The sequence below is a fragment of the Bombina bombina genome, chromosome 7 (genome assembly GCF_027579735.1).
Source record: "Bombina bombina isolate aBomBom1 chromosome 7, aBomBom1.pri, whole genome shotgun sequence".
NCBI lineage: Eukaryota > Metazoa > Chordata > Amphibia > Anura > Bombinatoridae > Bombina > Bombina bombina.
The window spans coordinates 375,518,055-375,533,628 of NC_069505.1; the positions used below are offsets into that span (position 1 = coordinate 375,518,055).

Below are 15,574 nucleotides of genomic sequence, written 5' to 3' on the forward strand. Positions count from 1 at the left end.
TTTCGTAGAAACGGACCAGCCCAAAGTGCTACGTCCTCTAAGCAAGAGGCTAATACTTCTCAAGCCAAGCCAGCTTGGAGACCAATGCAAGGCTGGAACAAGGGTAAGCAGGCCAAGAAACCTGCCACTGCTACCAAGACAGCATGAAATGTTGGCCCCCGATCCGGGACCGGATCTGGTGGGGGGCAGACTCTCTCTCTTCGCTCAGGCTTGGGCAAGAGATGTTCTGGATCCTTGGGCGCTAGAAATAGTCTCCCAAGGTTATCTTCTGGAATTCAAGGGACTTCCCCCAAGGGGGAGGTTCCACAGGTCTCAGTTGTCTTCAGACCATATAAAAAGACAGGCATTCTTACATTGTGTAGAAGACCTGTTAAAAATGGGAGTGATTCATCCTGTTCCATTAAGAGAACAAGGGATAGGGTTCTACTCCAATCTGTTCATAGTTCCCAAAAAAGAGGGAACGTTCAGACCAATCTTAGATCTCAAGATCTTAAACAAGTTTCTCAAGGTTCCATCGTTCAAGATGGAAACCATTCGAACTATTCTTCCTTCCATCCAGGAAGGTCAATTCATGACCACGGTGGATTTAAAGGATGCGTATCTACATATTCCTATCCACAAGGAACATCATCGGTTCCTGAGGTTCGCATTCCTGGACAAACATTACCAGTTCGTGGCGCTTCCTTTCGGATTAGCCACTGCTCCAAGGATTTTCACAAAGGTACTAGGGTCCCTTCTAGCTGTGCTAAGACCAAGGGGCATTGCTGTAGTACCTTACTTGGACGACATTCTAATTCAAGCGTCGTCCCTTCCTCAAGCAAAGGCTCACACGGACATTGTCCTGGCCTTTCTCAGATCTCACGGATGGAAAGTGAACGTGGAAAAGAGTTCTCTATCTCCGTCAACAAGGGTTCCCTTCTTGGGAACAATAATAGACTCCTTAGAAATGAGGATTTTTCTGACAGAGGCCAGAAAAACAAAGCTTCTAGACTCTTGTCGGATACTTCATTCCGTTCCTCTTCCTTCCATAGCTCAGTGCATGGAAGTGATCGGGTTGATGGTAGCGGCAATGGACATAGTTCCTTTTGCGCGCATTCATCTAAGACCATTACAACTGTGCATGCTCAGTCAGTGGAATGGGGACTATACAGACTTGTCTCCGAAGATACAAGTAAATCAGAGGACCAGAGACTCACTCCGTTGGTGGCTGTCCCTGGACAACCTGTCACGAGGGATGACATTCCGCAGACCAGAGTGGGTCATTGTCACGACCGACGCCAGTCTGATGGGCTGGGGCGCGGTCTGGGGATCCCTGAAAGCTCAGGGTCTTTGGTCTCGGGAAGAATCTCTGTTACCGATAAATATTCTGGAACTGAGAGCGATATTCAATGCTCTCAAGGCTTGGCCTCAGCTAGCGAGGGCCAAGTTCATACGGTTTCAATCAGACAACATGACAACTGTTGCGTACATCAACCATCAGGGGGGAACAAGGAGTTCCCTGGCGATGGAAGAAGTGACCAAAATCATTCTATGGGCGGAGTCTCACTCCTGCCACCTGTCTGCTATCCACATCCCAGGAGTGGAAAATTGGGAAGCGGATTTTCTGAGTCGTCAGACATTGCATCCGGGGGAGTGGGAACTCCATCCGGAAATCTTTGCCCAAGTCACTCAGCTGTGGGGCATTCCAGACATGGATCTGATGGCCTCTCGTCAGAACTTCAAAGTTCCTTGCTACGGGTCCAGATCCAGGGATCCCAAGGCGGCTCTAGTGGATGCACTAGTAGCACCTTGGACCTTCAAACTAGCTTATGTGTTCCCGCCGTTTCCTCTCATCCCCAGGCTGGTAGCCAGGATCAATCAGGAGAGGGCGTCGGTGATCTTGATAGCTCCTGCGTGGCCACGCAGGACTTGGTATGCAGATCTGGTGAATATGTCATCGGCTCCACCTTGGAAGCTACCTTTGAGACGAGACCTTCTTGTTCAGGGTCCGTTCGAACATCCGAATCTGGTTTCACTCCAGCTGACTGCTTGGAGATTGAACGCTTGATCTTATCGAAGCGAGGGTTCTCAGATTCTGTTATCGATACTCTTGTTCAGGCCAGAAAGCCTGTAACTAGAAAGATTTACCACAAAATTTGGAAAAAATATATCTGTTGGTGTGAATCTAAAGGATTCCCTTGGGACAAGGTTAAGATTCCTAGGATTCTATCCTTCCTTCAAGAAGGATTGGACAAAGGACTATCTGCAAGTTCCCTGAAGGGACAGATTTCTGCCTTGTCTGTGTTACTTCACAAAAAGCTGGCCGCTGTGCCAGATGTTCAAGCCTTTGTTCAGGCTCTGGTTAGAATTAAGCCTGTTTACAAACCTTTGACTCCTCCTTGGAGTCTCAATTTAGTTCTTTCAGTTCTTCAGGGGGTTCCGTTTGAACCCTTGCATTCCGTTGATATTAAGATATTATCTTGGAAAGTTTTGTTTTTAGTTGCAATTTCTTCTGCTAGAAGAGTTTCAGAATTATCTGCTCTGCAGTGTTCTCCTCCTTATCTGGTGTTCCATGCAGATAAGGTGGTTTTACGTCCTAAACCTGGTTTTCTTCCAAAAGTTGTTTCTAATAAAAACATTAACCAGGAGATTATCGTACCTTCTCTGTGTCCGAAACCAGTTTCAAAGAAGGAACGTTTGTTGCACAATTTGGATGTTGTTCGCGCTCTAAAATTCTATTTAGATGCTACAAAGGATTTTAGACAAACATCTTCCTTGTTTGTTGTTTATTCCGGTAAAAGGAGAGGGCAAAAAGCAACTTCTACCTCTCTCTCTTTTTGGATTAAAAGCATCATCAGATTGGCTTACGAGACTGCCGGACGGCAGCCTCCCGAAAGAATCACAGCTCATTCCACTAGGGCTGTGGCTTCCACATGGGCCTTCAAGAACGAGGCTTCTGTTGATCAGATATGTAGGGCAGCGACTTGGTCTTCACTGCACACTTTTACCAAATTTTACAAGTTTGATACTTTTGCTTCTTCTGAGGCTATTTTTGGGAGAAAGGTTTTGCAAGCCGTGGTGCCTTCCATTTAGGTGACCTGATTTGCTCCCTCCCTTCATCCGTGTCCTAAAGCTTTGGTATTGGTTCCCACAAGTAAGGATGACGCCGTGGACCGGACACACCTATGTTGGAGAAAACAGAATTTATGTTTACCTGATAAATTACTTTCTCCAACGGTGTGTCCGGTCCACGGCCCGCCCTGGTTTTTTTAATCAGGTCTGATGATTTATTTTCTTTAACTACAGTCACCACGGTACCATATGGTTTCTCCTATGCATATATTCCTCCTTAACGTCGGTCGAATGACTGGGGTAGGCGGAGCCTAGGAGGGATCATGTGACCAGCTTTGCTGGGCTCTTTGCCATTTCCTGTTGGGGAAGAGAATATCCCACAAGTAAGGATGACGCCGTGGACCGGACACACCGTTGGAGAAAGTAATTTATCAGGTAAACATAAATTCTGTTTTTTGTTAAGTTGCCTAATAATTATGCACAGTAATAGTCACCTGCACACACAGATATCCCCCTAAAATAGCTATAACTAAAAACTACTTCCAAAAATATTCAGCTTTGATATTAATGAGTTTTTTTGGTTCATTGAGAACATGGTTGTTGTTCAATAATAAAATTAATCCTCAAAAATACAACTTGCCTAATAATTCTGCACTCCCTGTATATAGATATGCAATTCTAGTATTTGTTGCTGGCATCTTCTATAGAATTGAATTTTTTCACATAGAATTTTTTTTCATATATAATTTTTTCCAATTTTTAAAAGATTTTTTTCACACATAATTCATAATTCACAATTTATATTTACATGTATTATACATATTGCCTATTATAGTAGTATCATATTAGTATCAGGTTAGGTGTTTTATTATTATATATATTCTATAATCCTTACTCTTAAGCTGGTTTCAGCGCTCCCTAGTGCTTTGTATTTTGTATTGAGAAAGGTTCTTCATGCAGCGGTGCCTTCCGTTTAGGTCTGCCTGTCTTGTTCTCCCTCCCTGTTCATTCTGTGTCCTCTAGCTTGGGTATTGGTTCTCACTAGTAATTGAATGACGTTGTGGACTCTCCATATCTTAGGAAAGAAAACAAAATGTATGCTTACCTGATTTCTTTCTTTCCGGATATGAAGAGTCCACGACCCCACCCTTTATTAAGACAGTTATTTTTGACTAAACCTCAGGCACCTCTACACCGTTGTGTTATTTTTTTTCCATTTCCCTTCAGTCGAATGACTGGGGATTATGGGTAGGGGAGTGACTCTTAACGGCTTTGCTGTGGTGCTCTTTGCCTTCTCCTGCTGGTCGGGAGTGATAACTAGTAATTGAATGACGTTGTGGACTCTCCATATCCGGAAAGAGAAATTTACCAGGTAAGCATACATTTTGTTTGGTCTGCTGAACAAAAAGTTTCTACTAATGCTTAATATAACCTTTGCATGCAATAGATGACCTTTAGCGATCATGATGTTCACCTTCAATCATATACATTTTGCCCTATGTGTAGATCTGTTCCAAACTAATTATTTTCTTTCTCAAAAAAATGGTTAGCGCTCAAAATATTAATATTGAGATAGTGGTTCCTTCATTCTGCCCAGTGCAATGAATGCTTAAGACAATTCTTCACGTTTGATAGTATCATGTTTCTTAAAGGGACACTAAACAATTCATGCACCTCTCTCTAAAAATGGGTGCTGCCATTTTGGAACTTAGGCGTCACTGCAGGTATCTGAAGGAGCGTTTCTGCATATGTGCAAACAGGTCAGCACTGGAATGCATTGAAAGATTTCAACATGACTACAGGGGTGCAGGAATAACTTCACTATTATGTTTATAGAAAGTTTTTATCATTTAATCCTTTGGCTGCTAAGCCATTTCCCACCTGGTTGCTAATATTTTTTTTTATTATTATTATTTTTGAAATTTTTTAAAACATTTTTTTTAACTTTTTTATATTTTTTACAGACCCCCAAGACCTACACTGTTAGAAAGGTTAGGCGATTACCTTTCCAACAATGTAGCTGCTTAGATGCCTGAGATACAGGCTTCTAAGCAGCATGCCCCCTCCTCCTATACTTAACATTGTTAAGTATAAATAAAGTTGCGCGGTGATGTCATCACGTAATTGTGCGTGACGTTACCGCGCATCACGTGAAGCCCCGGCGATGCCTGTCACTCTACAGGCACGATCACCGGGGTAGGAGCAGTAAGGAGCCCCCAGATCTCCCTCAAGGTGGGAGAGTGCTCATGACGGCTCTGAGCCGTCATTAGCACCAGAGTGAGAAACTCTGTGACGGCTCAGAGCCGTCATTAGCACTCAAAGGGTTAAAGGGACACTAAACCCAAATTTTTTATTTCATGATTCAGATAGAGCAGGCATTTTTAAGCAACTTTCTAATTGACTCCTATTTTAATTTTTTCTTTTTTCTCTTGCTATCTTTATTTAAAAAACAGGAATGTAAAGCTTAAGAGCCGGCCCATTTTTGTTTCAGAACCTGGGTTATGCTTGCTTATTGGTTTGCTAAATGTAGCCACCAATAAGCAAGTGCTATCCAGGGTGTGGAATGGGCCGGCTCCTAAGCTTTAAATTGCTGCTTTTTAAATAAAGATAGCAAGAGAATGAAGAAAAATTGATAATAGGAGTAAATTAGAAAGTTGCTTAAAATTGCTGCTCTATCTGAGCCATAAAAGAAACCATTTCGGTGTAGTATCCCTTTAAAGTCCATTTAAAGGGGCATAAATGTAAATTTGAAATGTAAAGCTCAGCATCTGCATAATTAGTTTACTTTTAAGATGTTGTATGTTTATATATTTTTCCTAAAATTCTCTTTTTTTTCTCTATTTTAAGAAAGCAACTTCTTGTTGTCACACAACTAAAGAATGTATATTAAAGGGACACGAAAGCCAGAGTTTTTCCAATTTTAAATAACTCTGCAATTTACTTCTATTATCTAATTTGCTTTGTTCTTTGGTATGCTTTGTTGGAGAAACAGCAATACACTACAGGGAGTTAGCTGAACAAATTCAGGTGAGCTAATAACATGAGGTATATGTGTGCAACCACCAATCAGCAACTCCTGAGCCTATCTAGTTATCCTTTTTAATCAATACCAAGAGAACAAAACAAATTGGATTTCATGTCCCTTTAAAACACATTTTTAAGCAATTCACTTTTAATGGAAAAAAAACAACTTCTTCCAGTTTTTCTTTATTATGAGAAATTTCTGAACCTTTAATTGAGAAGAAGATAGAAAATTTATGTTAATGTAGAAAAAAGTTGGTATTTAACAAAAAAATAATGTACATATTTTAAATCTTTGACTTTATAAATCCTTTTATATTTGTCAGTTGGTAAGTTCCTGAATTCACTAGTTGGCCTCATTTTTAGTTTGTTATAATGCTTTGTAATTTGTTACCTTTAAAGGGACACAAAACACAATTTTTTTCTTTTATTATTCAGATAGAGAATACCATTTTAAAAAAGTTTCCAATTTACTTCTATTATCAAATTTGCTTAGTCCTCATGCTATTGTTGAAGAGATACCCAGATAGGTAGTATGCTCATTCCTGAAGCACTACATGACAGGAAATAGTGCTGCCATCTAGTGCTCTTGCTAATGTATAACATTAGTACTACATGACAGGAAATAGTGCTGCCCTCTAGTGCTCTTGCTAATGTATAACATTAGTACTACATGACAGGAAATAGTGCTGCCATCTAGTGCTCTTGCTAATGTATAACATTAGTACTACATGACAGGAAATAGTGCTGCCATCTAGTGCTCTTGCTAATGTATAACAATTGTTGTAAAGCCATAGGGGCCTATCTATCAAGCTCCAAATGGAGCTTGATGCCCCGTGTTTCTGGCGAGCCTGTCTGTCTGCTCTGAGCAGGCGGACAGACATCGCTGGAATTCAACCCGATCGAGTACGATCGGGTTGATTGACAGACCCTGCTGTCGGCCCATTGGCCGCGAGACTGCAAGGGGCGGCGTTGCACTGCAATGCTGAATACGGAGAGCGTATTGTTCTTCGTATTCAGCGAGGTCTGGCGGACCTGATCCGCACTGTCGGAGCAGGTCAGCCAGACTTTGGTAAATAGAGGCCATAGGGGGATATTTATCAAAGGCTTAACTATGCTGCATTCCCAGGCACCAATACGCTCGCCTAACATTGCGGCCGCGGACCTGAATCTCCATATTTATAAAAAAAGACGCGTACCAAGTACGGGGCGATGAGCATAGGACTGTTGTTAACTAGCAGCCATTGATCTCGCGTCTATTCAGCTTTTTACCACCTTTATTTATACCCTGTCACTAAACGCCGCCACTATACTAAATTGTTTAACCCCTATCCCGCCGCTCCCGGACCCCGCCACAACTAAATAAAGTTTTTAACCCCTTTTTTGAAATTTAGTAATTTTTTAAAATGTTTAATAGAAGATTTAAATAATTTGAGATGGGTTAGGTTTTTTTAATATGTAATTTAGTTAATTTAATTGCTAGTTTAATGTAATTGTAGGATAATAGTTAGGGTAGGTTAATTAATAGTTTAAAAAAAATAGTTAATTTTAATTCTACAGGTAAGTTTTAATTTATTTGAAGATAGGGATGTTGTAAACTTAGCGGGTTGTTAGGTTTAAAGGTTAATAGCTTAATTTAGTTTATGTCAATGAAGGGGGCTGGCGGTTTAGGGGATAATAGGTTTATTTAATGGTAGTGAAGTGGGAGGCCAAAGGTTTAGGGGTTAATACATTTATTTAGAGGCGGTGGCGTCCGGGAGTGGCGGGATAAGGGTTAATAACTTTATTTAGCTGGCGGCGGGATAGGGGTTAATACCTTTATTTAGTGGCGGCGATGTCGGGGCATCAGATTAGGGATGTTTAGACTCAGGGTTTATGTTTGGGTGTTAGGTGTAAACGTTACTGGTTTTCAACCATAGAAATCAATGGGATATCGGGCAGCATCGAACATAAGTTTTCGCTGCTTTCAGACTCCCATTGATTCCTATGGCATCTGCGGCCTCCAGGGTGGAGGATTGAAAAGCAGGTACGCTGGGCCGGAATAGCCGCAAGCGTACCTGTTATAAATTTGATAACTTGGAAAAGTGTCAGATAGAGCCGAAGGTGTATTCGGAACATCTGTAATGACGTAAGCATTGAACTGCGTCGGATTGAGACCGGCGGATCGTATGTTACGTCACAAATTTCAACTTTTGGCGGTCTGTAGGCTTTGATAACTAGGTCAGATCAAGCTCGCCACAATTACACTGCTTGATAAATATCCCCATATAGTGCTGCAGACATGTACACACTTCAACTATATCCCTGCTTTTCAACAAAGGATAACAAGGCAATGAAGAAAATTTGATAATAGAAGTAAATCAGAAAGTTGATTGAAATTGTATGTTAAAATATAAAATTTCAGGGGTTTATATGCCTTTAAATTATTTTATTAATCATTTGATTTAGTTATGCATAAATATTTGTAAGACTAAAACAGTCAAGCGCTTTATAAAAAAGCTTTATCATTTTCTATAAACGTTTTTGTTTTCTTTTAGATCTGGGACTTGAGCGATGATGAGGTCATCTGAAAAGCTTAGAGACGACGAGGAGCTGACTTTGTATCTCCAGAAAAGCTAAATGAATCTGCAATGTTATCCTTTTTTTTATTTCTTTTTTTTATTCTACTTTAAAGGGATATAAAAGCCAACATGTTTCTCTCATGATTCAGATAGAGCATGCGATTTTAAACAACTTTCTAATTTACTTCTATTATCAATTTTGCTTTGTTCCCTTGGTATCTTTTATTGAAAAGGCAGGGACATATGCATAGGAGCCGGCTCATTTCTGGAGCACTATATGGCAGCAGTTTTGCAAGAATGTTACCCATTTGCAAGAGCACTAGAGGGCAGCACTATTTCCTGCCAAGTAGTGCTCTAGATGCCTACCTAGGTATCTTCAACAAAGGATACCATGGGAACAAAGCAAATTTGATAATAGAAGTAAATTGGAAATGGTTTTAATATTGTATCCTCTGTCTGAATCGCAAGAAAAAAATAATTGTGTTTCATGTTTCTTTAAAGGGACATGAAACACACATTATTATTTTTTTGTGTGATTCAGACAGAACATAAATTTTTAGCCAACTTTCCAATTTACTTCTATTATCAATTTTGTACATTCTCTTGGTATCCTTTATTGAAGTTGAAGCAATGCACTACTGGGAACTAGGTGAAAACATCAGTAAGCTAATGACAATAGTCATATATATGCAGCCACCAATCAGCAGCTAGCTCTGAGTGCCTGAGCCTACTTAGGTATCCTTTTCCGCAAAGGATTCCAAGAGAATTTAGCGAATTAGAGAACAGAAGTAAATTGCAAAGATGTTAAAAATGTCTTCTCTATCTGAATCATGAAAAAAAAAAATTGAAGTTTCATGTCCCTTTAATATACCGGTTGTTGCATTATCTTTGAGTGTTGATTTCAGTTTGCTTACATAAATCTTTTATTTTTTCATATCGCTTTATCCTGATTATATTTGTATGTGTCTATATATATATATCTGTTATCCTGGAATATTAAACCCTGTTGTATATCTGTTATCCTGGAATATTAAACCCTGTTGAAGAGTTATTTTACAAGACGATATAAAGCTTTAACTATTAACTATGTGGGATTTGTACATTGTATTAAAATTAAATAAATAAATCATTAATGAAATACAATTGTGAAAGAACGCAAGATATTTATAGAAAACAAAATATGTTGTTAAAAAAAGAGAAATGTACAATTATGTATTTAAAAAAAAACATAAATATATAACAGATATCCAAAATGTGTGTTACAATCATTATTTTTTAGTTTAATATGTAAGTCTGATTCTGATATTAGTAATCATAAGTAGACTTATATTAGGTAAGAACACCACACATTTTAAGGCATTAAGGAAATGTACAACTCTATAGCACAATAAAGACGAACGACATCTTGTTAACAGAAGAATAAGGACCAGGTTTGTTCTTCAATTTTGGGGCGAATAGCCATCTTGGGACAACTTTGCAATATACTTTCATTATTTATTTTCACCCTTTTTATGTAATTTAACTCTGAAAATTAAGGAATTTCTTATTTTCAGAACTTGAAATGCACATTTATTATTATTATCGGTTATTTGTAGAGCGCCAACCGATTCCGCAGTGCTATAAACATAGGCGGAATACAAGATAACATTTATAGGGATCAAATGGGTAGAGGGCCCTGACGAGAGTCGCACTGTTGTAGTCGGCTCTTATGAAGGTGATCTACAAACAGCGGGGCACTTAGGCTTACATGCTATGGGGGTTCATGGCAGATAGCAATGGATTAGAGGAATTGGTATTAGGAAAGGTTAGTGTAGGTTGTATGCATCCCTGAAAAGTAGAGTCTTGAGGGAACGCTTGAAGCTTTCAAAACTAGGGTAGAGTCTTGTGGAGCGAGGCAGAGAGTTCCACAAGATGGGAGCCAGTCTGGAGAAGTCCTGTGAACGGGAGTGTGAGGAGGTAACAAGAGAGGAGGAGATAATGAGCAGAGCGAAGGGGACGGGAGAGTGAGTATCTGGAGACAAGGTCTGAGATATAGGGGGGAGCAGTGCAGTTGAGGGCTTTGTATGTCAGAGTGAGAATTTTGTGTTTAATCCTGGAGGCAAGAGGAAGCCAGTGAAGTAATTGGCAGAGAGGCGCACATGATGACTTTTCAAGGCTACCTCTGCTACATATAATTCCCTGATTGGCTTTACCCGATAACAACGGCAAAACAATGCATTTTATACTAACAGTATGACCATGGTCTTTTTGTCTGCAGACTATTGCACAGATTAGAGATGGTTTGAAATTTAACAGGTCAATGGGCCACTCATGGACCCTAAAAGAGTGTAATACACATTTAAAAGATAAACTTTATATGAAAGCACAATGCTCAGTAAAGAGCAAACTGTCGTCTCTTAACAGTATTAAATGTAACTAAGTAATTTCACTTCTTCAGCCAGACCCATGAAGGCTGACTCCACCAAAAACATAGAAACAGGATGTGGATAACCATCAAAAGAAATAGAAGAATTGATTAACCTTGTGATTATTGATTATTGTGCTTTAATAAAAACTAAAAGATGAAGCGCAATACTTGGTGTATACCACTAGTGGAAAAAAAATATTTCTTTCCTAAGATATGGAGAGTCCACAAGGTCACTCAATTACTAGTGGGTATGTCACTCCTGGCCAGCAGGAGGAGGCAAAGGGCACCACAGCAAAGATGTTAAATGTCACTCCCCTACCCATAATCCCCAGGAATTCTCTTTGCCTCTGTCAATGGAGGAGGTGAAGTTTGGTGTCTGAAGAAATAATTTGATTTCTTTTCGCTACAAGCAAGATTTTTGGGTATAGCTGTAGTCCATGTCAATCTCTGCAGTAGAGTAGTGGTGGCTTTAAAGCAGTTAGAAAGTTGTAAGGTAGTCCTTGCTTGGTTTTCTAACATATTTGCTGCTTATGGTATAGAAAGCCAGAGTTAGTTACTCTGTTCTTTCTTTTTCTACAGGTCTCTGTAAGGAGTATGTGTCTTTTCACACCTAGTATGCTTTCTACCTGCCGGACAGCTGGATGTGCAGGTAAGTGCTTTTGTCTTCTAGGTTTGGAGACCTGCACATATATTTAACAAAAAAATAAGCATTATTGTTTTGGGACACATAAAACCCTTAGTATGGTTTTTATTTTGGCAGTGTGCAGGCACAGGATATGTATGTGTGAGACTTAAGGTTAACCTTCCTTTATTGATAGAAAAGGGTTAACTTTTTATTTGTGGCTCAGTTTATTCTGCTGTGTGTTAAAGGTCCCTTCTGCTTGGTTTTGTTGGTTCAATGGGTCTTTATTTTTTTGTTTATGTTTGCACTTGAGAGAGCGTTTCATTGTTCCAGATTCACTTTCCATTCGTGGGAATGTAGAAAAGACAACAAGATCTCTGTATAAGATTTTGCTCATTGAAAAGATGGCGCCTGAACCAATGTGCCGTCCAGGTAGGGTGCCACTGCAATTCCCCGAGACCTGATCACTGCCAAAAGAGCCCCCAGAACATTTGAGAAAATTCTTAGGGACCATTATAGATTCTCTATCTATGAAAATTTTTCTGACGGAGGCCAGAAAAGCCAAAATTCTTGCCTCTCTCTTCAGTATACTGTTCGGCTATTAGTGGCTCAATGTATGGAAGTAATTGGTCTGATGATCGCTTCTATGGACTTCATTCCCTTTGCTCAATTCCATTTGAGAGCTCTGCAATTATGCATGCTCAGACAATGGAACGGAGATCATTCGGATCTGTCTCAGAGGATAGATCTAGATCAGTCGACAATAGACTCTCTTCTGTGGTGGTTTTCTCAGGAGCATATGTCTCAGGGCACATGCTTCCGGAGACCTTCCTGGGTGATTGTGACCACGGACGCCAGCCTGCTAGGTTAGGGAGCAGTCTGGGACTCGTTGAAAACTCAGGGACTATGGACTCGGGAGGAGTCTGCTCTCCCCATAAACATTTTGGAGTTGAGAGTAATTTTCAATGCTCTGATGGCTTGGCCTCAATTGTCCTTAGCCCAGTGTATCAGGTTCCAATCGGACAATATCACCTTAGTGGCTTACATCAACCACCAAGGAGGAACTCGGAGTTCCTTAGCCAAGAAGGAGGTGGCACAGATTATTCAGGGGGTGGAGGCTCACAATTTTCTTCTATCTGCCATCCACATTCCAGAAATGGCAACTAGGAAGCAAATTTTCTGAGCAGACAGACTTTTCATCCCGGGGAGTGGGCTCTCCATCCGGACGTATTCTCCAGGTTAATCCTCAAATGAGGGATGCCGAAGTTGGATCTGATGGCGTCTCGGCAGAACACTAAGCTTCCAAGGTATGGGTCAAGGTCAAGAGATCCGCAGGCCACTCTTGTAGATGCTCTGGCGGTTCCTTCAGTTTTCAGGCTAGCATACCTGTTTCCTACGTTTGTGCTCCTTCCACGAGTCATTGCTCGTACCAAACAGGAGAGAGCATCAGTAATTCTTATAGCTCCTGCATGGCCACGCAGGATCTGGTATGCAGACCTAGTGAAGATGTCCTCTCTTCCTCCTTGGAGGTTACCTCTGAGGAAGGACCTTCTAACTCAGGGTCCGTTCCTTCATCCAAATCTCGTTTCTCTGAAGCTGACTGCTTGGAGATTGAATGCTTAGTTCTGGCTAAGCATGGGTTTTCTGAGTCGGTCATTGGAACCATGCTGCAGGCTTGTATGCCTGTTACTCTTAAGATTTACCATAAGGTATGGCGTAAATACCTTTATTGGTGTAAATCTAAGGGCTACTCTTGGAGTAGGGTCAGAATTCCTAGAATTTTGTCTTTTCTCCAGGAAGGTCTGGAGAAAGGGTTGTCAGTCAGTTCTCTGAAAGGTCAGATTTCTTCTTTATCTATTCTGTTACATAAGCGTCTGGCGGATGTGCCAGATGTTCAATCCTTTTGTCAGGCCTTGGTCAGAATTAGGCCTGTATTTTAACCTGTTACTTCTCCTTGGAGTCTTAACCTTGTTCTTAAAGTTTAGCAGCAGTCTCCATTTGAGCCAATGCATTCCATAGATATTAAGTTGTTATCTTGGAAGGTATTGTTTCTTGTTGCTATTTCTTCTCCTCTGAGAGTTTCGTAACTCTCGGCTTTGCAGTGTGATTTGCCCTATCTTTCATGCGGATAAGGTGGTTCTTCGTACTAAATTGGGTTTTCACCCTAAAGTGGTTTTGGTCAAAAATATTAATCAGGAAATTGTTAATAATTGTTTTTTTTTTTTATTATTATTAAAGGTCAAAAAAGAATATACAAAGAAAGGGGAGAAAAAGAGCTGCACAATCAATGTTACAATTATGTCATTTGGAACCAAAAAGCAAAAAGCAAACACAAAGATTAAATATACATTAAAAAAAAAAAAAAAAAAAAAATGTTCCGACATTTAGACACAAATCATAACCTTTTCAAGTATTAGATATTTAACTTTTCTCCCTTTATCGCAATAGTCATTAACACAAAACTTACCCTAACTCATTATTATAAACCTACAAAAAGGCAAATCTTTACAACAACAGATAACAAATTCTAATAATCCAGTGTTAACTTTTTAGTAATTTCAACCTTTAAATTATTAAGGAAGGTGGAGCCACCTACAAATCAATTGTCAAATTTCTGACCAAATTAGAAGAAAGCTTTTTAACTTTTTAGGGGGGGCAAAGGAGGAGGAAAAAAAAAAAAAAAAGGGAAAAAAAGGGGGGGGGGAGGTTTGTATCTTAACTCAAATTCTCTAATGGTGATAGTAACTGATTCTGTATATTGGTATTTTTATAATGTCTAACAAAATCTAACCACTTTAAAATAAATCTATTTTGTTGCCGTTCAGAATTAATTACATTATCAAATTGTTCTATTGTATATTGCCTTTGTAATAAAAATGTTAAATTGTTTATAGTAGGTGTATTTTTTTGGTGCCAATTTTTAAGAATGAGGTATCTTCCACCCAGGATTACCGTATTACAGAAAACTCTATTTACCAATCTATCCGATGTATCCAATAGGAAAATTATGTGTTGTAATTCTATTATGTATTTTGTAGCTGTCACCTTAGTTAACCAAAATTGTACACGTTTCCAAAACTGATAAATTTTTGGGCAGCTCCAAAACATGTGGGTTAAGTCAGCATCGATTGAAGAGCAACGGGGACATACCCTTAAACCTTATGTCGACCATTTATTTATTTTAGCAGGCGTAAAGTATATCCTATGTAAAAGTTTTATATGCATTTCTCGCCAGTTTTCCGCGAGTGTGGCCTCGTCCAGGAGAGTTATGCTTTGTTTTACTTGTTCTATGTTTAAGTCTACAATCGTTGCTTGCCATTTTGAACATATCTGAGCAATATTTAGTTCCCCTGTCTTAGTAATAATCATATTATACCAATATTTAATAGAGCGTTTGCCTGCCTTATATAATGCTAACCCCATTTTCACTCCTGGATGGCTCCATGGCAACTTATTATCTTCCATAACTTTAAGAAACCAGTGTCTCACTTGGAGGTATGCAAAAAAGTCTGCATTCTGTAAGTTAAAAGATTCTTTAAGTCTCTCAAATGACATTATACTTTGTAGATCAGGCTCTCTAAGTTGTGTTATATAAGTAAGCCCTACAGTAGCCCATTTCCTAAATACTTGATTGCTAATGCCAGGCGGAAAACATGGATCACCTCTAATAGGGAGTAAATCTGAAAAATGGGGATCACTATCTACTCTACGTCGTATTTCTTGCCATGCAATTATAATATGATATAGTGATTGTTTATTTTTAATTCTCTTTGGAATTACTTTTTTAGGACAATGCAGGAGCGCATTTAATGAGAGGAGGTATACTAAATTTTGTTCTGCTTCAGTAAATGCAATATAGTTCCCACCCGTAACCCAATCCATTGCAATTTTTGCAAGACTTACACTATTATA

General features: G+C 39.5%; 1 protein-coding gene across 2 annotated transcripts in view; it reads left to right on the forward strand.

The window, feature by feature from the left end:
• The window catches only part of ATG7 (autophagy related 7), a 582,165-nt gene extending 572,279 nt beyond the window's left edge, over positions 1-9,886 (forward strand). For both annotated transcript variants that reach the window (XM_053721092.1, XM_053721093.1), the window contains one exon: positions 8,610-9,886. In XM_053721092.1, coding sequence (XP_053577067.1) covers positions 8,610-8,642 — 33 coding nt within the window. In that variant the 3' untranslated portion in view covers positions 8,643-9,886. The remainder of the gene's footprint in view (positions 1-8,609) is intronic.
• The last annotated feature ends 5,688 nt before the right edge of the window (positions 9,887-15,574 follow it).